The 23,889-nt window shown below is 47.3% G+C and overlaps 2 protein-coding genes across 5 annotated transcripts in view; one reads left to right on the top strand and one right to left on the bottom strand.

Annotated features, from left to right (window-relative positions):
• The window catches only part of ATP13A3 (ATPase 13A3), a 98,985-nt gene extending 81,182 nt beyond the window's left edge, over window positions 1–17,803 (bottom strand). Inside the window, exons 1-2 of one of the 4 annotated variants that reach the window (XM_049105237.1) lie at window positions 17,267–17,461; window positions 16,350–16,584 (exon numbers count right to left, since the gene is read on the bottom strand). The gene's annotated coding sequence lies outside the window, so the exon portion shown is untranslated. The other 3 variants (XM_025473236.3, XM_025473243.3, XM_049105238.1) reach the window with 3 other exon arrangements.
• Window positions 974–18,888, top strand: LOC118353196 (translation initiation factor IF-2-like). Its single transcript, XM_049105492.1, has 3 exons — window positions 974–999; window positions 17,339–17,763; window positions 17,855–18,888. Exons 1-3 carry the CDS (start codon window positions 974–976, stop codon window positions 18,886–18,888), a joined length of 1,485 nt encoding a protein of 494 aa, XP_048961449.1.
• The last annotated feature ends 5,001 nt before the right edge of the window (window positions 18,889–23,889 follow it).

The raw sequence follows: 23,889 nt of genomic DNA, 5'->3' as shown, positions 1-23,889 counted from the left end.
CTTCATGGCGATCTATCAAGCCATTCTCCAGATTCTCTGGATCTCTCTTAATTAGGTTAAGATAACGTAGTTATTTTGGCATGATACAGTAGTCATTTTGAAAGCCCTCTTAACAAGTACACTTCCAGTAAGCAACAGTTGATTATATTTATTTTTACATCCCCTCCACAGTTTGGCTCCACTGAAGTAAAGCAGTAGCCAGTGACACAGCATAAAACAGCAGCAAATACTAAGATATTTAATCAGATTAATCCATCTAAAAAAAATTAATCCATCTGCAAGCATTAAGTAAGCATATATGCCATGTTCATTACTATATTAAGGAACTGTAGGAGGTAAACAACTTTACCCTAAAATACAAAAAAAAAAAAAGGAAAGAAAAAGATCACAGAACTCAAGAAAAAGCTTTAACTTGTTCTTAAATGACAATTAACTCAACATGAACTATTTTGCAAGTTCCTTCACCTGTTGGTTTCAATTGGTTTCAATTTCTTCTCCCCTGAAACCCCGCAATTGTAATAGTCCACAGGATTCATTCCGACCATAAAAGTTTTAACCCTCATCAGTATTGCCTCTATATCTATCCATCTTGCTGTTGCACTTTCTCACCACTAGGTGATGTTCCAACATTGGTAAGGAAAAGGGCTAACAGTTTTCAGGAACCATAATAGAAAAGCGGCTGATCAAAAGAGATGATGAGAAGTTCGAAGATTTTTTTTTCCAGTATGACTGGAGATACTAATCTGGGAAAGCAGGAGTTGGCTGTATAATACAGCCTATGTTTCATGTGTCTCAATAGAAAAATAAGACACAATAAACACAAACAAATGATAAATGGGGGTGGAGGGGAGAGAAGGCAGGTATATTATTATTCCCTTTACAAAGTTTACTCCCAAATTCACAATTGTCTGAAACTAGAATTTAGGGATCTTATATGTTGTGAAGCAAGGAAGGGAAACGTAACAAAGTGCCCATGAACCTATTAGAGAACAAGATGAGGTAAAGTATAAAATTATGTGGTAAAACACTACTTGCCCATTAAACTGGAAAAAAAAAAAAAAGATACACTGCTGTTAAGAGTGAATCTTGTGACACCTGGGTGACTCAGTTGGTTAAGCATCTGACTCTGGTTTAGGGTCAGTTTATGATCTCAGAGTCATGAGAATGAACCCCGCATCAAGGCTCTGTGCTGGGCTTGGAGCTTCCTTAAGATTCGATACTCTCTCTCTCTCTCTCTCTCCCTCTTGCGCCCCACCACCAAAGGAGAAGGAAAAAGAAAAGAGTGAATCTGTACTACTTTTGGAAAACCGATAGTGTATTAGAATTTAATACTCCCACACTTTGATCCAACAATCTCAATTAGAAATCCATGTCACATGTACATATAAATACAGGTTACCATTAACTGTTTTCTTCAAATTCATGAAAGAGTGTATGAGTTTTGTGCTTTCGGGTAAGAGGGGATAGTATATATAAACAGAAAAACCTAATTGAAACAAGTTTTTAAAAGCAAGCACTAAAGAAAATGTTTGGCATTTAATACAGTTCTCTTTTTAGAGAACTCTAGACAGAGTCCCCAATATGGGACTCAATCCCAGGACGCTGAGATCACACCCGGAGCCAAAGGCAGACACTCCACCACTGAACCACCCAGGTGCCCCTACACTTTTAAATTTAGAAGATAAGGATTTTTGTTAAGTAATATATGACAGTGTAAATTAGTGATTTCTTCTAAAATGTAATGCTGTTAAATCCAGATCTCTAACAGCTCGACATTTCAATCAGCAATTTAAAATAAAATTTAAACATTCAGGGGCACCTGGCTGGCTCAGTTGGTAGAGCATGCCTAGAGCAAGTGGCTTTTAATCTTGGAGTTGTAAATTCAAGCCCCACACTGGGTATGAGCTTACTTTTAAAAATAATAATAATAGGGGATCCCTGGGTGGCGCAGCGGTTTGGCGCCTGCCTTTGGCCCAAGGCGCGATTCTGGAGACCCGGGATCGAATCCCACATCGGGCTCCCGGTGCATGGAGCCTGCTTCTCCCTCTGCCTGTGTCTCTGCCTCTCTCTCTCTCTGTAACTATCATAAATAAATAAAACTTAAAAAAAAAATAAAAAAAAACTAAAATTCTAAAAAAAAAAAAATAATAATAATAATAGGGCAGCCAGGTGGCTCAGTGGTTTAGCACCACCATCAGCCCAGGGCTGATCCTGGAGACCCGGGATGGAGTCCCACGTCGGGCTCCCCGCATGGAGCCTGCTTCTCCCTCTGCCTGGGTCTCTGCCTCTCTCTGTGTCTCTCATTAATAAATAAATATTTTAAAAATAGTAATAAAATTTAAATATTCATCCATTCTAAGACTCCTATTATCTATTTTTGATAGAAACCAGGTTACAGCTTAGATAAAACCTTATCCTTGCTACTAGCTCGTGACTGTCATTATGCAGTTATTGCATGTACTGCTTGAAGTTGGTCTCAACTATGGTATTATGGTACTATGTCATTTCAACTGAGCAAAGTACATTGTTGTAGTACAGTGCTGAGTTTAAATTGTTGATTAAACATTCAAAAAAATTACACTGTAGCTGCATTCTGAAACAAAAAGTAATGGTGTACAAAGACAGGTACCCAAACAAAGCATCAGAGCAGAGGAAGGGCTTGGAGGAGAAGGGGTGGGAATGGGGAGAGAATAGTTAAGAACGGGAAATAAGGAGGGAAGAAAACATTACAGAAAATTATATTCTAAGTTGTATGTCAAGAAGTTACACATAGAACCCAGAGATGTTCATTTTTCTGATTAACAGCCAAACTAGGGACGCCTGAGTGGCTCAGAGGTTGAGTGTCTGCCTTTGGCTCGGGTCGTGATCCCGGGGTCCCAGGATTGAGTCCCACATCAGGCTCCCTGCATGGAGCCTGCTTCCCCCTCTGTCTGGGTCTCTGCCTCTCTCTGTGTCTCTCATGAATAAACAAGATCTTTTTTAAAAAATTGCTGTTGAATGGCCTTACTCATAGTACAATCATCATAGAAGTCTGGACTTTCTCATTTCCTATGGTCATTCTGTAATCCAGTATTCAGGATTTTAAAAAGAAAAAAAAAAAAAGCATTTGGGGACTATGCCAAACATAACAAAAGTAACTGACACATGTACAGGGATTTTTAGTTTACAAAACACTTTTACAGGCCTTATTTACTTTACTTAGCAGTTTTTTTAAGTTTTTTTATTTATTTATTCATGAGAGGCAGAGACAGAGGCAGAGATACAGGCAGAGGGAGAAGCAGGCTTCCCTCAGGAACACAATGTGGGACTCGATCCCGGATCACGCTCTGAGTCAAAGGCAGATGCTCAACCGCTGAGCCACCCAGGCGTCTCTACTTACCAGTTTTCAATCAATATCTTCTTTCAAAAACGGGAAAAAAAACTCTTCAATTACCCAAAATTAGCACTTTTGACTTGCCCACAAAGTCAAGCATAGGGGGACTATATCAAAAAGCATCACCAACAAATTAAGGAATTAACATGCAGACAGCACTTTCAAGTGTCTATTTTTCAAAAATGCATTTGAAAGCCAAATGTAGTTGAAAGATTGACTAGACTCCCAAGATGGCTCACAAATGACCTTTTACCTCCCACAATTCTGCTAAATTATACTTCCTATTACAGTAGCCTGGGTCATGGGGCAGGTAGCCAGGTAACCCAAGTTTTTACTTCCTCTGCCCACTTCTTAATTATTAATACTCCCTAGGCCTCCACATCCTCTGCCCACTACTTAATATTCTCTGGCTTTCTCTGTAGCAACAGAAAGGGCCAAGAGTAGCACCACTGACGCGTCCAAGGTGATAACTACCAACAGCTGCCAACCAGCATTTTCAGCACTAATCTCTCTTGAGCTCCAGACCCATAGATTTAAACATCATGCTTACATACAACTAAAGTCAATAGATTCATTTTATCTTTCTTCCAAACCCAAACCCACCCCCAGCCACTGTGAACAATTCCCTCTACTCCTTAAATGAATAGGATTTGGAAACACGCCATGCCAGGATTTAAGAAGTCATCCTACACTCCTTCCTATCCCACAAGTAGGCACAGTCTTACCTTACCATGTCTACCTTTCTCACGTCCCCCTCACCATGCCCCATCTCCACTGGCACCGCCTCAACTCAGGTCCTGATGCCCTCTCTAGTCTCCCTCATTCATATCAATATACAATCCAGATATAATAATTTCTCTGCTTGAAATTTCAATAGTTTGCCATTGTCTGCAACATTACCCAAACTGGTAAGAGTCCCTCCAAAATAAAATCTTTAAAAAGGCATCCCCTGCTCATATAAATTGAAGAAATACACTGAATTAAACAATCCTTTTACTAGCAAGACACTGAAAAGTCTAGGGGCACCTGCTGGCTCAGTCTGTTGAGCATCTGACTTCAGCTCAGGTCGTGATCTTGGGGTCCTGGGAAGGATTAGTATGTTGGGCTCTCTGCTCCAGCCTTCTGCTCAGCCAGGAATCTACTTCTCCCTCTGCCCCTCCCCCCGTCATGCTCACGCTCATGCACACACTCTCTCTCTCTTTTGAAGATTTTTTTTTAATTTTATTAATGAGAGACACAGAGAGAGAAAGGCAGAGGGAGAGGCAGAGGGAGAAGCAGACTCCATGCAGGGAGCCTGATGCAGAACTTGATCCTGGTACCCCGGATCACGCCCTGAGCCAAAGGCAGACGCTCAACCACTAAGCCACCCAGGTGCCCCCCTCTCAATCTCTCAAATAAATAAAATCTTTAAAAAAACAAACAAACCTGAAAAGTTTCACAATACACAATACTACAGGTTTCCCTACCATGAATGGGGAAGTGGAGTAGAAGAGAGGCCCAACTGGGCTCTAAGAACAAAGTTACAACTAAGTGGAAGACATGTAACATCCCTCAGAATCTGGCCCTGCCCAGTTGTCACCACCACCTACCTGCCTTTTACCAATGGTTATCATTCACTTCTTACAAACCTTACATCCCATTTATAAAGAACACATTTGTAGTTCCCCAAAGAACTACTGTTTCCTGACTCCAGTCCTTCACATACATTGTCCCTTCTGCCAACAATGCCCTTCCCAAACAGTCTAGCTGAAGGGCTCTTACAAGTACTTCCAGACCCTGGTCAAATAACTCCACCATGTTTTGATTGTCCCTTCTACCTTCCAGCAGGACAACTCCATCTTGTCTCTTCATACACGTCAGAACATTTGTCCTATAATATTGGACTTATAGGGGCACCTGGGTGGCTCAGCGCACGATCCCAAAATCCCCGGGATCAAATCCTGCATCGGGCTCCCTGCGTGGAGTGGAGCCTGCTTCTCCCTCTGCCTGTGTCTCTGTCTGTCTCTCTGTGTCTCTCATGAATAAATAAAATCTTTAAAAATAGGGATCCCTGGGTGGCGCAGCAGTTTGGCACCTGCCTTTGGCCCAGGGCGCGATCCCGGAGACCCGGGATCGAGTCCCAAGTCGGGCTCCCGGTGCATGGAGCCTGCTTCTCCCTCTGCCTGTGTCTCTGCCTCTCTCTCTCTCTCTCTCTCTCTCTCTCTCTCTCTCTGTGACTATCATAAATAAGTAAACATTAAAAAATAATAATAAAAAAATAAAAAATAAAAATAAAAATATATATTTTTTTAAATTTTTTAATTGGACCTACAGACCGAAAACCTTAAAGGCTGAGGACAAAGACAGCACCCAGCAATGGAGGTAAATGAATGAGACATGGCAAGACAAGACAAAGGGTATGAGGAAAGGGCAAAATCCTTCCTGTTTTTCTGGGTAAAATTTCACAACCAAGTACATTTTGTCTTTGGCATGCTCCCACACTCATCCCAATGCCCTTTCCAACTTTCCCAATACCCTATGTCCCTTGGTGACTCCACATACTCTGCATACCCTCCACTAACAGCAGTATATTCTTTGGGATCAACTACTTCTTCATCAAGAGTCAAAAATTATGGGACACCTGGGTGGCTCAGCGGTTTAGCATCTGCCTTCGGCTCAGGTTGTGATCCTGGGGTCCCAGGATGGAGTCCCGTGTCGGGCTCCCTGTATGGAGCCTGCTTCTCCCTCTGTCTATGTCTCTGCCTCTCTCTCTCTCTCTCTCTCTCTCTCTGTGTGACTATCATAAATAAAAATTTTTAAAAATTTAAAAAAATAAATAAAATAAAATAAAATTAGGAATAAAATGTCACTGTCTACATGTTTTTCTACATGTCCTTAAGAACTGTGCTAAATGGGGATCCCTGGGTGGCGCAGCGGTTTGGCGCCTGCCTTTGGCCCAGGGCGCGATCCTGGAGACCCGGGATCGAATCCCACGTCGGGCTCCCGGTGCATGGAGCCTGCTTCTCCCTCTGCCTATGTCTCTGCTTCTCCCTCTGCCTATGTCTCTGCCTCTCTCTCTCTCTGTGACTATCATAAATAAATAAAAATTAAAAAAAAAAAAAAGAAAAAGAACTGTGCTAAATGCTGGAGATTATGAAGATTAAATTTCTCGCCTCAAAGCATCAAGTCTAATGGGCTAGAGAGATAAGCAACACATATCAAAATGGCTGAGTGGTGCTATAAAGTATACCTTTGATCTAAGACCTGAAAGGTGTGAAGTTCATCAAGCAGTAAAGCGGGGAAAATAACAGAGGGATGGAATCCAGCAGAGGAATTACCTCGTGCAGAAGTACTGAGGGGAGAGGAGGCAAATTATTAGAGGAGGGGCTTGGGGAGATGGCAATGAAGGGATGCACTAGCCGTGACCAAAAGCAAGTCATGTATGGAATTGTTGACCACTATATTGTACACCTGAAATACTGTATGCTAACCAGAATTAAAATTAAAACAAATTTAAAAAGCACTAAGGTGAGAAATCCTAGAAAAATGTCTTGAATACAAATTAAAACAGCTGGAGCATAGGGTAGCCTCTATGGAACACCTGGAAATGGAGCTAAAAACGGGACAGGATCAGATCATGATGAAGAACCTTGCCTGATATGATAAAGACATAGATTAACTTGCATATGATGGAGATTCTGAACTTTTTACAACTGAAAGAGACCAAAGCCCATGCCATGGGGCCACATTCCAAAGAATACAACTTGAATGGTGTCTCTGGGACCCGTACAGCGCAGCAGCACTGTGTTCACCTGCCTTTAGCAGAGGTCATTTCAGCTCAAGTGAGCAGAACTCATTTCATCCCCATACATCCAACGTCTAGCCCTGCGCTTGGCACATACAGGAACTAAGAAAATACTGAAGAGTCAGATTTGCCAACACAATCCTATGGGCATAACCAAGGGCCCTAACCAAGCTTCCTTCCTTCCTGCCTAGAGAAATCACAACTCTTACGTACAACCATAACTGGTAATTACTGCAACTTTTAAGGAACATGAGGAAAGATCACTCACCATGGGCTGCATCAGAGATAATGAAGGATTCATGCTAAAAACACATTAAGATGCCTCTGAACCTAAGTAAATTAAGCACCGTACTCTGTTCTTCTCACCAAACACTGAACAGAAAACAACCTGGGTTAACCCAAATCTATTCATCAATGAAGTCTAAGGCAGTGGTAATAACTATAAAAAGTATAATTTCATATCAAAGCATCCATGAAATAAAAATCTATTTTAACTGAGAATGTTAGGTTTTCAAATCATTAAGTGCTCCAGACAAAATTAGGCTACTTGCCTGCAGTAGCTTGCATTTACTGAGCAAACTGAATCACATGATTATTATTGGCATGTAAATAAGGATTATATCTCTTACGCTTGGAAAAACAGTAAGGCAAAGAAATTTTAAGAGAAACTTTAGGAAATCAGAACCTTAATCAATCAGCTTAAAAAATGAATCGCTTAAGAAGTTAAGGCACAGGTGCACCTGGGAGGCTCAGTCCGTTAAACATCTGTCTTTGGCTCAGGTCATGATATCAGGCTCCTAGGATGGAGCCCACATTGGCATTAGGCTTCCTGCTCAGCAGGGAGTCTGCTTCTCCCTCCCTCTCTCTGTGTGCGCTCTCCCTTGCGCGCGCGTGCTCTCTCTCTCTCTCAAATAACAAAATCTTAAAAAAAGAAGAAATTAAGGCATAATCTCGAGATGGATGATAAACCTTTGGTCTTTGAAGAACCAGAGACCCACATTTAAAGAAAGCAATCCAAAGGCCACAAAGGAAAATAAAATTTAAAAACTTCCTTTTAAATAAAAGATGTAAGGGGATGCCTGATGCCTGGGTGGCTCAGCTGTTGAGCGCCTGCCTTCGGCCCAGGGTGTGATCCTGGACCCAGGATCGAGTCCCACGTTAGACTCCCTGCATGGAGCCTGCTTCTCCCTCTGCCTGTGTCTCTGCCTCTGTGTGTCTCTCATGAATAAATAAATAAACGTTTTTAATAAATAAATAAAATCTTTTTAAAAAATAAAAATAAAGATGTAGGGACACCTGGGTGGCTCCGTGGTTGAGCATCTGCCTTCGGCTTGGTCCTGGGATCAAGTCCCACATCAGGTTCCCCATGAGAAGCCTGCTTCTCCCTCTGCCTGGGTCTCAGCCTCTCTGTGTGTCTCTCATGAATAAATAAAATCTTTAAAAAAAGGAAGCCTGGGTGGCTCAGCGGTTGGGCATCTGCCTTGAGCCCAGGGCATGATCCTGGGGTCCTGGGATCAAGTCCCACAGAGGGCTTCCTGCAGGGAGCCTGCTTCTCCCTCTGCCTGTGTCTCTGCCTCTCTTTCTGCATCACTCATGAATAAATAAAATCTTAAAAAAAAAATCTTTAAAAAAATATATTAATCCTCAAATATAAAAAAATAAAAAGATATAAACACATTTCAATAACCAGTATTTTCTATTGTTTTTATTCTTAATTTTTATTTTAATAACCAGTATTTGTAAATGAAAATAATGCACATAAAACTCCATTAAATAAACCTAAGTAAACATATTTTTAAATTTTATACTGTGACCAGGAGAGAATGGATAACAGTCACACAGGATGGAGGGAAATGGCTGCATTGCAAACACACCCAGAAAAAGAAAGACAAAAATACACATAAAATGTACATTAGAGATACATGAGGTTAACAGCCTGAACCTTTTAGGATGTTCCCAAAGATGCAAAATCATGGTATCTTTCTATGAAAAGCCTGAATACAACACTATGTCATTACTGCCCGCTGCTCTAGTTAAAATAGGCAGCAATCCTCAATCCCCCACCCCCACACATCCTCATCTCTCTCTCATACACACGTTACTTGTTTTGAGTATGTTAAATATAATTAAACAAATAGCAGTACGTTACCATTTACTGAGCCTCCTATCCTCACAATTCTCTAAGGTAACTTTTATTACCTCCAGTCATCAAAGGAAGAAATTTAAAAAGTCACTTGAACCCGACTATAGAGCTAATAAGTGATGAGGCTGGAACTCAAAGTCACTTGTATATGGCTCTGAAGCCCACATTTTAACCACTATACCATGCCCACTCCCGAGGCATTTTTAGCCACCATTATCTTTTTTTTTTTTTTTAAGACTGATGTTTTCTTACTGTGCTATCCCAAGAGTAATATATGTAGGCTCAGATACTTTAAATTTCATGAAAAACATCTACAACTTATACAGTTCTTTTATTTATTTTTAAGTAAACTCTGCACTCAACGTGGGGCTCAAACTCACAACCAGATCAATAGTCACATGCTGGGATCCCTGGGTGGCGCAGCGGTTTGGCGCCTGCCTTTGGCCCAGGGCGCGGTCCTGGAGACCCGGGATCGAATCCCACGTCGGGCTCCCGGTGCATGGAGCCTGCTTCTCCCTCTGCCTGTGTCTCTGCCTCTCTCTCTCTCTCTGACTATCATAAATAAATAAAAATTTAAAAAAAAAAAAATAATAGTCACATGCTCTACCAACTGAACCAGTCAGGGGCCCCTATAGTTCTTTTAAAATAATGCAGATTTGGGATGCCTGGGTGGCTCGGCGGTTGAGGTCTGTCCTTGGCTCAGGGCATAATCCCGGGGTGCCGGGATCCAGTCTCACATCGAGGTTCCTGCACGGAGCCTGTTTCTCCCTCTGCCTCTCTCTGTGTCTCTCATGAATAAATAAATCTTTAAAAAAAAATAAAAATAAAAAAATTAAATAAAATAAAATAATGCAGATTTTACTAACAGTAGGGAAGACATTAACTAACAACGAATATAGCTGAGTATCAATCCAGAATTACACAAAGTACAAAAGGTCCTCCAAAATTCCCAACTTTAGGACCTAGCCTTTTAATTATGCTAGATTATTTGTGTGGTATGAAATACCCAGTGCAACCCTGGAGAGATAGCAGCTACCTAATTTCTTTCTCCATTATTCACATTGTAGACTCTCATTATATGCTTTTTTTTTTTTTTTTTTTTTTTTTTTTTTTATTTATGACAGTCACACAGAGAGAGAGAGGCAGAGACACAGGCAGAGGGAGAAGCAGGCTCCATGCACCGGGAGCCTGACGTGGGATTCGATCCCGGGTCTCCAGGATCGCGCCCTGGGCCAAAGGCAGGCGCCAAACCGCTGCCCCACCCAGGGATCCCTCATTATATGCTTTTAACTATACCCACTCAACAATCATGTTACAGGAGAAAAGAAAAACAAGAGAAAAAAAACATTTTAAATAGTGGTGGTGGGATGCCTGATTTTACATCCTTGTCCCAGAGTGAGTGTGCAATGGGGACTATAAATATGTTCCTCACCAGTCTAAAGCCCCATTCACCTGTCAAAAGGTATCTTGCAGGGATGCCTGGGTGGCTCAGCGGTCTGCCTTTGGTTCAGGTCCTGACTCTGGAGCCCAGAGTCCCGCATCAGGCTCCATGCAAGAAGCCTGCTTCTCCCTCTGCCTGTGTCTCTGCCTCTCTCTGTGTGACTCTCATGAATAAATAAATAAAATCTTTAAAGAAAAAAAAAAAGGGTATCTTGCATAGCCAATTATGATCCAGCTCACCAAAAAAGTAACCTATTCTAAAAGCTGGAGGAAAAACTAGCCATTGGAACTGAAAAACAGTATGTCAGTTAACAACCAGTTTTCAAACTGGTATCTTCCTGAAGGACTCTTTCAAGTGGAATTTTGGCTATGCAGGATTTCTACATTAAATGAGAATTTGGCCCAAAGCCCCCATTATAGAAGATGATTTCACTATACTCAGCTCTTTAGATCAGAAAGAATTACGAACTCAAACATTTGTCTTATATATCAAAGTAAGTTAATAACTAATGCATTATTCATTCTATTTCACAAATGGGAAAAGGCAGAGCAACAGGGATGCTGTTAGAAGGCACACTAGACCCACGTGGGAACTGTTCCGTGACTTATTTTAAAATAAAATAAAAATGGGGTGTCTGGATGGCTCGGTCAGTTAAGTGTCTGCCTTCTGCCTTCAGCTCAGGATGTGGTCCCAGAGTCCTGGGATTGAACCCCACATAGGGCTTCTTCCTCACCCTCTGCCATTCCTCCCCTGCTTGTGCTCTCTGGCAAGCACACTCTCGCCCGCTCGCTCCCTCTCTCTGTCAAATAAATAAAATCTTTAAAAATAAGTAAGTAGGGCACAGCCAGGGTGGCTCAGCAGTTGAACACCGCCTTCAGCACGGGACATGGTCCTGGGGTCCCGGGATCGAGTCCCACGTCAGGCTCCCCGCATGGAGCCTGCTTCTCCCTCTGCCTGGGTCTCTGCCTCTCTCTCTCTCTCTCTCTCTCTCTCTGACTCTCATGAATACATAAATAAAATATTTTAAAATAAATAAATATAATAAGTAAAATAAAATAAAAATGTAATAAAGGGGGACCTGGATGGCTGGTGTCTACCTTCGGCTCAGGTCATAATTTCAGGGTCCTGGTATCGAGTCCCACATCAGGCTGCCCGCTCAGCTGCTTCTCCCCCTCCCCCCTGCTCGTGCACATGCTTGCTCGCTCTCTCTCAAATAAAAAAAATCTTAAAAAAAAAAGTAAAAAATAAAAATAAAAAAAAAAAAGTAATTAAAGTCAGTCATGTAATGAAAAGCAACTCTTAACATTGGCTCTCAGTAGAAAAAAGAAAAAAAACAGTGAATTTTGAGATGAGCCATTACTACAATACAAAACAAAGGCAAGGGCATCCCTGGGTGGCTCAGCTGTTTAGCGCCTGCCTTTGGCCCAGGGCCTGATCCTGGGGTCCCGGGATCGAGTCCCACGTCGGGCTCCCTGCATGGAGCCTGCTCCTCCCTCTGCCTGTGTCTCTGCCTTTCTCTATGTGTCTTTCATGAGTAAATAAATAAAATAAAATAAAATTTAAAAAAAGAGCAAAGGCAAGAGTGGAAATAATTCCCTACCAACAGAAACCATCTAACCCTAGATCCTTAACTAGCACTAGTATGCTATCACTTACTCTACACATTTCCTCTTCTGTAAAAAGAAGGGATCGGTCTAGGACCTGTAACCATTCATCATTATTGTCTTCCAATCTTACACTTCATTATTTCAATGTCTAACTCACAAATTCCTTGTGAAGAAAATAGGTAAAACTAAATAAAATAATTAATCTAGCTTGCTATCAGAAGTAGAACTGTCTTTCATATTACTATCCAAAGACAGTTATAAATATTTTTACTTATTTTTTCAATATTTTATATTTAAATAATCTCTACACCCAACATGGAGCTCGAACTTACAACCCCAAGATCGAGTTGCATACTCCATCGACTGGGCCAGACAAGCATCCCCAAATATTTTTATTTAAAACTTCTGGAAAAAGTCTACCTACATCAAGTTCCACATCATGTAATTAGGAAACCCTGCTTTACACAGTTAACTCACTTTTAACAGAAATTCAATTTCTTACCAAATATCTAAGTATCAACAGATCATTTAAAAGCAAGATCCAGGGATCCCTGGGTGGCGCAGCGGTTTGGCGCCTGCCTTTGGCCCAGGGCGCGATCCTGGAGACCGGGGATCGAGTCCCACGTCAGGCTTCCCGGTGCATGGAGCCTGCTTCTCCCTCTGCCTGTGTCTCTGCCTCTCTCTATCTCTCTCTGTGTGACTATCATAAATAAATAAATAAATAAATAAATAAATAAATAAATAAATAAATAAATAAATAAATATAAAATAAATAAAAGCAAGATCCAAAGGGAGCAAGTGAGAATCAACAAAAGAGACAAATTTCAATTAAGAGATTAATTACAACGCATTTAATTCATACCATCCCACATACACAGACATTAAACACAGGGTACTTTTTACTGCATTCTCAGTTCATACTAGTATCAGTGGTCTCGGGTGATAGGAGAAGGTAAAAGGTGTGTCTTCACCTGTACCCTCAAAGAAACATGCCTCGGTGGAGCTGGGTTTTCAAATGTCTGTATGGCCTCCTTCCCTGGGGAGATGCCTTGCGGGTACAGAACTCCTTTAATTTGCAGTCGTAAAGTCTGCTATCAGAGTTAATGTTTTACCACTCAGACCTAACAAAGGCCCCATTATGAGCCTCCGGGTCTAAGATGTTACCAGATCCAGTGCTGGGACAGTTCTCTCTGGAAAACTGCTCCATAGAAACTCTCCAGCACTCGGCACTCTCAACTTTGCTCATTCTCACACATCTGATGATCTGAACAAATCTCCTTCTCCTACATTCCATTCTTCTCCCTCCTTCCTAATGACATTTTTTAACTCGTGATTACAAAAGTGATTATTTTTTATTACCATTGATTTGTGACATTTCACATCATCTATTTTTAATCTTACTAATAAAAATCTTTTTGTGTTTTTTTAAATACTTTTTTTTAAATACTTTTTTTAATTAGAGATAGAGCGCAACGCAGGGCTCAATCTCATGGGCTGAGCCAAAAATCAATGACACCTAACCAACTGAACCACCCAAACACCAAACTAATACAAAGGTTTTTAACCTACAGCTTATGTAATCACTAGCTACCATGAAGTCCAGGGCATGTTACCCTACAGACAACTACTTACTTTCCTCCAGATTAAATAAACCCAGAACCTTTTATAGTTTTACATAAATCTTAAAACATGGGCTCTAATTCTGATGCTCTCTTCTTTCTCTATCTCAAAATAGAAGGTCAACAAAATTCAAGTTAAGATTCTAACAATTATTTCCTTGCCTCTCGCAAGTTTCCTGGACTAGTTAGATGGGTTAATAATTAGAACATGGTTTTGGTGACTACAGATCTATTATCGCCATAGGCCAGTTAGTTTCATTTCACACAAACTATGTTCCAAAACCAAAGATTAAATCCCATCAGCGATCTCTTGGATGCAGATTTAACTAGATGAGCTATACGGTGCACTCAGTATGCCTTCCATCACCGGAATGTGTATCTACCTGATATATTAGGTAATAGCACTACATTATCTTCTTTTAGTGTACCGCTATAAACTGTTATCTTAATAAGTGATAAGCCGCTAATTCCTATTCAACTCATGTTCCATCACAAAGTCTTCTACTTAATACGTATATAGTTAGTTTAGGTTACCCAGTATACCAGCGGACAGAATTCAGTGTTAGATAAAACAAGTAATCATGATCATTTTAAAATTCTATTTCTGTCTTCCCAGAGTTTTAGCAATTAAAACCATTTTGTTGTCATTCAAAACTATAAAGTTATTTCCCCCGTCACCCCGACCATTAGGGAAAAAATACAGAATAAAGACAAAGTTTCACAGGATGCCTCCCTATCACTGATCATGGCCCATCTCCTGGGACTGCTATCAATCTTCAAAGTATACTCACATCTTCAAACCTCATATTCACAGTGCTTACAAGACTACCTACCAGGTTATACAAGCAGAGCCTGATTTAGTGTATAGAACGAAAGAGGCAAAGGGAGAATTGAAGTGTCTCAGCTAACCTCAAAACTCTCTGAAGTAAGTATTACTATTTTTGTTTTCAATAAGAAAGAACTGGAAGAGGAGCAGCCCAGGTGGCCGGTTTAGCGCCGCCTTCAGCCCAGGGAGTGATCCTGGAAGAGACCCAGGATCGAGCCTCACGTCCGGCTCCCTGCACGGAGCCTGCTTCTCCCTCTGCCTGTGTCTCTGCCTCTCTGTGTCTCCCGTGAATAAATAAATAAAATCTTTATTAAAAAAAAAAAAAAAGGAAAAACAACTGGAAGATGATGATCAAGGAAGTTAAGCAATTTACAATATAAGGGACTTTGAAGACACGCAGAATCCTAGCTCTCTGTTACCATATGGGACAAGCTGTTTCTATTTCTAGGTTTACCATGTTAGCGGTCTGTAACTGTGGGCAACTTAACATCCCTAAATCTCAGTTTCCTCATCTGTAAAATAGGGTCTAGGGGTGCCTGGGTGGCTCAGTGGTTAAGCATCTGCCTGTGGCTCAGGGCGTGATCCCGGGGTCCCGGGATCGAGTCCCACGTTGGGCTCCCTGCATGGAGCCTGCTTCTCCTTCTGCCTGTGTCTCTGCCTCTTTCTCTGTGTGTCATGAATAAATAAATAAATCTTTAAAAAAAAAGGTAGGGTTTAAATGAAATAATCCATGTCAAGTGTTTGATTCAAAGCCTACTATGTAACAAGCTTACTCAGTAACTATTAGCACTGGTCAAAGTCAAACAGTTATGAAAAGTCAAAAAACAAACTCCAGTCTGATTTTCCAAGTCCATGCTTTTTCTACAATATGTTGTAACTGCCAATAAATAGTTCTTATCCACGTAAGAATCTACACTTGAAATATGACATCAGTGGAAAACTGATGTTACCTAAATGAGAGAATTAAGAGCTAACCGAGCCAACAGAAGTATTTTAGCTGTAATATCTAATAAGCAAACCACACAGAAAGTCATCAGAAAATAACGTTTAGACATTCAAGCTTACAAAGCTTTGTTGTAATTACTACAAAACTATTTTCCTATCTGTGTAGGAATTTATCTCAAATCAGTTATAAATTAAGATTCTTAATTACCAAGCATACTCCAAGTAAAGCAACCTAATTGACCTGAACAAAGAAATCAGCCCTTCTACTACGTAATCTGAACACTGCATAAACTGAAGCCTGTCAAGTGTATCTTCAAGAAGAACTGCTACTTCTTATTTTTTATTTACTTATTTATTCACAAGACACAGAGAGACGCAGAGTCCCAGGCAGAGGGAGAAGCAGGCTCCATGCAGGGAGCCTGATGTGGGACTGGATCCTGGGACCCGGGGTCACACCTGGGTCACAGGCAGGTGCTCAACCGCTGAGCCCCCCGGGCACCCCTGCTACTTCACAGTTTCATGTGTAACTATACTACTTATAAACTGAGACAACCGGTGTCCTCACTTTACCTGCCCAACACCCTGAGCAACAAACAACAGGCTTCGCCAACCTTGACAGACACCTCACTGAACCGTCTCAGTCCTTGCGAGTCTGACAGTGGCTGATGCAGGAGCACAGGAGCAGAACCAGGATCAGTAACAGGCTACGGGGAACCTCCAGGAGCTGATCTGTATTTTGAAAAGCGCTGCTAACCCAGGATGGGGTGTCCGCACACACTTATTTTAGCAAGTGTAGCCTACTCGGCAAACAACAGTCCTCCCTAGAAAAGGAGGCCACACGTACTCCTGCGAAACAAAGTACATGTGCCTTGGTAAGGAGGCTGAGACCTAGCCAAAGGCACTACTCTCGTTTTTACAGGTTTTACTTATTTATTCATGAGAGCCAGGAGCAGAGACCCGGGCAGAGGGAGAAGCAGGCTCCATGCAGGGAGCCCGACAGGGACTCGGGGACTCGGGGGCTGGACCCCCAACCGGGGGTCATGCCCGGGCGCCTGTTGGGGACTCGGAGCCTGGATCCCCGACCTGGGGTCACGCCCGGGGCCCGACGAGGACTCAGGGGCTGGACCCCCGACCCGGGGGCACGCCCGGGGGCCGACGGGGACTCGGGGGCTGGATCTCCGACCTGGGGTCACGCTCGGGCGCCCGTCGTGACTCGGGGCCTGGACCCCTGACCCGGGGTCACAGCTGGACGCCCGTTGAGGACTCGGGGCGCGGATCCCCAACCCGGGGTCACGCCTGGGGGCCCGACGGGGACTCGGGGGCTGGATCTCCGACCTGGGGTCACAGCCGGGCGCCCGACGGGGACTCGGGAGCTGGAGCCCCGACCCGGGGTCACGCCCGGGGGCCCATCGGAGACTCGGGGCCCGGACCCCCGACCCGGGGTCACGCCGGGCCGAAGGCAGGCGCTGCCCCGCGGAGCCCCGCGGAGCCCCGCGGAGCCCGGGCGCCCAGGAACCACACGTCTAACCTGGAAGCCAGCCCTTAGCGGAGAACCGGAACCGCCTGGCTCGAGCGACACCTGCGTCTGTCGCGCTTTCAGGGCTGTCCGCGGCCGACTCGCGGGTCTGGAGCCGCCTCCGCCCGCAGGCGTCCCCGAGTCAGCTCCGAGGCGCACGGAGGGGACCCGGCCCCGGGCGCTGAGCCCCGCCGCGCGCGGCCCGGGGCGAGTCCTACCTGGCGGTCCGGGGCCGGGCTCCGGGGACGGCCGCCGCAGCTGCCCCGCACCTGCCCCGCAGCTGCCCCGCACCTGCCCCGCCGCCGCCGCCGCCGCCGCCGCCCAGGAGCGCGGGTGCAGGCCCCGGAGGCCGCCGACCGCAGGCTCCACGCCCGCCGCTCACCCGCCGCCGGCTCCCGGGGGCCTCGGGGCCCGAGCAGCCGCCGCTCCGCGGGGCGCCAGGCCCGGGCCCGCCGCCGCCGCCGCCGCCGCCGCGCTCAGCCCAGCCCCATCGCCCGGGGCCGCTCGGGGTCGCTCCGGGTCGCGGCGCGGCGGGCGGCGGGCGGCGGGCGGCGGGGGCGGAAGGCGCGGCGGCCGGGCCGGGCCGGGCCGGGGCGGCAGCGGGCGGCAGGAGGGCCGCGCGGGGGGGAGGGCGCGGGCTGCCCTCGGAGGCGGCCTGGGCGGCGGGCGACGAAGCGGCCCCCTCCGCCGCGGCGCCGGGACCTCAGCGCGGGCAGCGGCCGGGGAGCGCGGCGAGCTCGGGCCTCCCGCGCCCGGATGTGAGGTCACGTGGCCGCCTCGGCCGAGCGCGCGCGGAGGGGCGCGGGACGTCGGGGGCGGGGCCTCGGTGGGCGGGGCTCGGTGGGCGGGGCTCGGGGCGGGGCGACGGCGCAGGCCCCGCCCCCGCGAGCCAAGGGAAGCGGCGGGAAGGCCCTCGCCCAGCCGCCGAGTGCGGGCGGGAGGCTGCGGCTGCGGGTGCAGGGCAGGGGGCCCCGCGCGGCGGAGGCGGACCTGCCCCCCCCCCTCCCCGGCCCCGGCCGCGCAAACCCGAGCTCTTAGCACAACGTCCCGCGAGGGGCCTGCAAGCCCGGCCCACGGTCCAGGTCACGGGGGAGACGGGCGCGGCAGCGGGAAGCCGGATCCCAGCAGCGACCCAGGCCTCCGCCGCTGCCCGCGGCGCCCCCGCCCCCGCCCAAGACAGAAACGCGCAATTCGCCTTCGGCGGCGGGCTCTGCGCCCCGGGCCCCGGGAAGGGCGGAAGCGGACCCCAGGGACCCCCACGCCCCACCGCCTGCGGCGCCGGACGCTCTTCCGAGGGAGCTGGAGGCAAACTCCGCACCGCCCCCCGCACCCCCGTCCGCACCCCCGTCCGCACCTCCCCCGCACCTCCCCCCGCACCTTCCCCCCTCCCCCCGCAGAGGCTTGGTCTCTGCGCGCTGCACGCCCGACCCCCAGCCGCGCCTTTGGTTTCCGCCACCTGCTGCCCGGGCCGCGCCCACCTGGAAGCGCGCCTCACTGGGGGCCTCCCTACACCTGGCGGCTTAGAGGCAACACGGGGACGGGGGCGACCCGCCCGGCCCCCGCCCTCCGCACCCGAGACCCCTCCCCGGAGGCCAAAAGCATTCCGGCTCCGGTTCAGTACTGGCACCTGGTGACACCTGCCCCGGGCCCGCACTTACGGTGACGCCTCATGGGGACAGGACGCTGCTCGGAGTCCGCAGTGCAGGTGATGCGGGAGGGGGCGAGCTGCACCTGGCACGGCTGGCATCCCGCAAACGACCCCCTGGGTGGGCAGGTGTGACATTCTTTGGGAAGTTTCCAATTGTCTTCGTGTTAATGCCTTGCTAGAGGGAAAAGCAATCTTTAACTTGACATCCCAAGGCCTCCAGTGTCTCTTCGGTCCTCTTTAGCATATGAAGGACCTTTTGAAATCTCCCTTTGGGGAGGTCTGGGGGGCTCAGCGGCTGAGCAGCTGACTTTGGCTCGGGCGTGACCCCGGGATCCTGGGATCGGGTCCCACATCAGGCTTCCTGCATGGAGCCTGCTTCTCCCTCTGCCTGTGTCTCGGCCTCTCTCTGTGTCTCTCATGGATAAATAAATAAAATCTTTAAAAAAAAAAAAAGAAAAAGGAATCTCCCTTTTTCCCTCCCTCCCTCCCACTCGGCGGGTAATCAGCCACCCCTCCTAGGCCCAGGGCAGCCGCTGTTCCTGCCCCCGGGGTCCTGTCCCCGGGCTTTAATAAAACCACCATTTTGCACCAAAGACGTCTAAAGAATTCTTTCTAGGTCGGCCCGGATCTCACCTACGTCCCAAAACTTCATCACAGGTGTCACACTGCTCCTGGCTCCCTACATTGTGTGGAGCTGGACAGTTTCCACGCATCTCCTCACGTGGCGTAGACGGCACACTGCACCTGGTGGGCCTGTATCTCCCTTCACAACCCCTGGGCACAGTCCCACCACTTGTGTGTGTGTGTTTCCATTAAGCCTTATTGGTGCTCAAATGATAAGGGGTGTGTTAGGGTTGTCAAACTCTGAGAAGCCCGATGGATAGGATTGAGCCCTTAAAAGCCTCCTCCCCCAACTCTCTGGCCCCTTGGCTCCAGGCTACTGCTTCTCAGCCTTTAAACCAGTTCAGGTCTCTCCCAAATCTGAAAACAAAGCTGTGGTGCCAGCCCTCCACTCCAGGCGCTCTCTCCAGTTAGCTTCCGAGGGCTTCTCCCCATCTCATGCAGGCTGCAGGCCTCTTAGACGGGTGTGTGTGTGTGCACGCGCATGTGTGTGTGTGCCCTTCTGTCCTGTCCTCCTTCTCCCCCTTCACTTCCTCATTTCTCAACACTTGACAGTCTGGCTGCTTCTCCCCCCCCCCCCCCCCCCCCACCTCCTGCCGCCACACACACACCCCTTTGCTAACCCTGCTCAGGCAGGAGTAACCTCTGACCTTCATTTACCCAAAGTGGGCAGGTACTCCTCAGGCCTATCTCTCTGGATCTCTCTACTACATTTGACACCTCCAGATGACTCTCACCTTCTGGAATCTCAATACTATCTTGGATTCCAAAGGAGTGCACTCTCCCAATTCTCACGTCTCAGTAAATAAGGCCTCCTCTGGTCCTTCAATGACATCACCCGTGAATCTGTGCCTTACATGCAGGACTCCCTGTAAGCCCCTCAGCTCCTCTCAATCCACGCTCCTGGGGATTGCCTCCATCCTCACGGTGTCAACTACCTGGTCAGCCATCCGCAGGCCTCTTTCACAAAAATTAGACCCAAATATCCGCAGTCCGGCCTGTCTGGCGGCTCTATCTAGACATATCACCCAGGCACCCCAAACTCAGCATGTCTGAGAGACTGAGCCCACCCACTAGCTGCATAGTGGCCCACTCTCAACTGCCCCCCACCCCAGCACCCAATGTCATCAGAATTAGAAAGTTGGAGGGACGCTGGGTGGCTCAGTCGATGAAGTGTCTGCCTTTGGCTCAGGTCATGATCCCAGCTTCCTAGGATGGAGCCGGGCTCAGTGAGGAGCCTCCTTCTCGCTCTCCTGCTGCAGCTCCCCTTGCTTGTGTTCTGTCTCTCTCTCTCTCTCTCTCTCTCTGTCAAATACATAAAATCTTTTTTAAAAAGTTGGAAATCTTGGTTCAGCCCTTTGCCTTATCCAGGAACCAAATCCTACCTATTTTACCTCCTTAGTAAGCCTGGAATCCCCACCTCCATTCCCACCGCATGGACCCACCATCCTTTGGAGCAGCCTCCTAAGTGCCGCCTTCAGGCAAACTCAGCCTCCACTCAGCCTCCAGAGCATCCCGCAGGAGCTTGTCAGTGCATTGAGGCTTTTCAAAGGCCCCGAAGAGCCCCAGACCTCAAGAAGCAGCCGAGATGCCTAGAGGAAGGCAACAACCACCTGGGCAAGGGAAAACTGTAGGAAGAAAAAAGGCAATTGAACTCTTCAGGAAATTCTCTGCTACAGATGTTCTGGGTTCTACAGAAGAGATCTGGACGCTGCCTGGAAGAGATGCTGAGTCACCAGGAGAGGCTTGAGCCTGTTTATAAGCTGAGGGAAAAGATGGAGCCAGGAGAGGAGAAGAAGACCAAGAAGGTAGAAAAAGAATGGAGCACGTCCAGAGAAGTTCCGGGAGGCGGGCTGACGCCCCACCCGCGATGATTCCGGCCCGGGGACTGCTGCTCCGGAGGCCGGGCCCTCCCTCCTGTGACCCCACTCTCTTCCAGACCCCCCGACCCCCACGATCGCAACGCCAGACACAGTCCTCACTTGACCTTCTGCAAGAACCTGTTGGCATGTCCTCCGCCCTCAAGACCGCTAGCCCGCTTGCCTCTGCCAGTCACAGTCACCGCAGCCACAGGGACCAGAGGAATCAGCCACACGGGAGCTGCCCCGTGGCTCGCCCTCGCTGCGTGTCCCGCCCTTCACGGGATGGTGCTGGGCCTCCCCAAGGTCGCACGGTTTCCACTCCAGCTGATGCTTTTCAGACCTTACCTTCAGCATCTATCTCCTATTCTTTTTTTTTTCTTTCTTTCTTTTTTTTTTTAGAGTTTATGTATTTATTCATGAGAGAGAGACCCAGGGAGAGGGAGAAGCGGGTTCCATGCAGGGAGCCCACGTGGACTCTATCTGGGATCTGGGGGTCACGCGCTGGGCCCCAGGCCGCCCTCCTCCGCTGAGCCCCCCAGGGGTCCCACAGGGATAGCTTTCATTGCTCCTTAAAGGTGTCTGGTCCCCTCCGCGGAGAAGAGCGCTGGGCCACCTGCACCCCGGGGCTGACCTCTGTGACCTCTCCACCTGCTGCTGCACCAGCCAGAGCGCCTTCCTAGCCCTCAACCCTACCCTGTGACCCTCGGCTCTGTTCGGCGTCCCCGGCTACGCGGGCCTCTCATCCTCACACCCTGTCTCACTTCCGCCTCATAAACCCACTTACCGGAGACGCGGCGCTGGCCCTTCTGCCCAAACCAGCTCTGCCCGGGCTTCCTGACCTTAGCAAGACACCGTTACCCACCAGGGCTCAACCGGAAACCTGGGGGTCATTCTTGCCACTCCAACACCAAGGCCCTGTCAAATCCTGCCGCATCCCTCCACTGCCACTGCTCTTAGAATAACCCAAGCCCCCTCCATCTCTCACCCGGGATCCTGCCTTCCCTCCTACCTGATATTTTTCTACTTTGACCCTTCACCCTTTTCGGATCCTTTCTCCCACAGCGGCCACTGCTCGTTACTGCGTGTGACTCGGAGCACAGCTCTTGCAGCCGTCCAACCGCTTCCCATTTCATGGAGAATAAAGTGAGGATTTCTTTGACCTATAAGGTCCATTGTTGGATGTGGCCTTCCCCGGCATCCTCCACCGTCACCCGTCACCCGTCACCCTCTTCTTCCCCAGATCCGCTTCCCCACCTCACCTTATCCCAACCACAGTGCGCCTTCTTTCACTTCCCCAAACACACCAAACTCTTTCCTGCCTCAGGGCCTTTGCAAACCTGGTCTTTCTGTCTTTTCCCTTTTTTCCCCTCACCTAGGGCTCTGACAAATTCAAATTCAGCTCTTAGATGACTATACATCAGTTCTTTTTTTTTTTTAATATTTATTTATTCATGAGAGACCCAGAGAGAGAGAGGCAGAGACACAGGCAGGGCAGGCCCCATGCATGGAGCCCGATTCGGGACTCGATCCCAGGATCCCAGGGGTCATGCCCTGGGCCGAAGGCAGGCCCCAAACTGCTGAGCCACCCAGGCATCCCAATATAGGTCAGTTCTTGAAAAAGGCCTTCCCTGGCCACTATTTACTTATTTTTGATGACCTCCATTTAGTATCTTTATAACAATTATTGCAATATTAATTATCATGAGTTTATGTATGTGTTTAATACTTGTCTCTCTCATCAGACTTCAAGATCTGTAAAGATGAGGACCAGTTGTAGGTCCAGAATTTTTCTAGAAGAAGCTTAGAAGTGGCAATCTTTTTGGAAGAGGAATTGAGGGTTTCTTTTTTTTTTTTAATTTTTATTTATTTATGATAGTCACAGAGAGAGAGAGAGAGGCAGAGACACAGGCAGAGGGAGAAGCAGGCTCCATGCACTGGGAGCCCGACGTGGGATTCGATCCCGGGTCTCCAGGATCGCGCCCTGGGCCAAAGGCAGGCGCCAAACCGCTGCGCCACCCAGGGATCCCTTTTTTTTTTTTTTTTTTTTTTTTGGAATTGAGGGTTTCAAGACTTTGTTTGCATGGCACTTAATTAAGAGGGACAAAGTGTCAGTTCTTTGTAAATGAGGGACAAGACTTTTGGAATTATGGGGAAGAGGCACATAAAATATGCCTCCCAGGCCATCTCTTGGTGCTACCACTGGGAGAGACTGAGTTGATCTTATTTATCACTATATACCTCGCAGTAGATGAAACCCGGCATACAATAGTCAAATTTTATAGTTGAATGAATAAATGAATGAATGAATCAATGAATGAATGAGAGGATGAATTCAGTCTCAAAAATGATCTCTCTCAAAGGCCATTCCAGGCTAAGAATTCCTCTTCTGTGCATCTTTTTCTTATCAGCATTTGCAACCTTAAATAAGTATCAGTGTTTCTAGTTTCTATTTGTTTATGTTGTATTCATAGTTTTCTTTCTATATTTCCAAATACTTTCATGGC

The sequence above is a fragment of the Canis lupus genome, chromosome 33 (genome assembly GCF_003254725.2).
Source record: "Canis lupus dingo isolate Sandy chromosome 33, ASM325472v2, whole genome shotgun sequence".
NCBI classification, from domain to species: Eukaryota; Metazoa; Chordata; class Mammalia; order Carnivora; family Canidae; genus Canis; species Canis lupus.
This window is presented reverse-complemented; position numbering and strand designations above follow the sequence as displayed.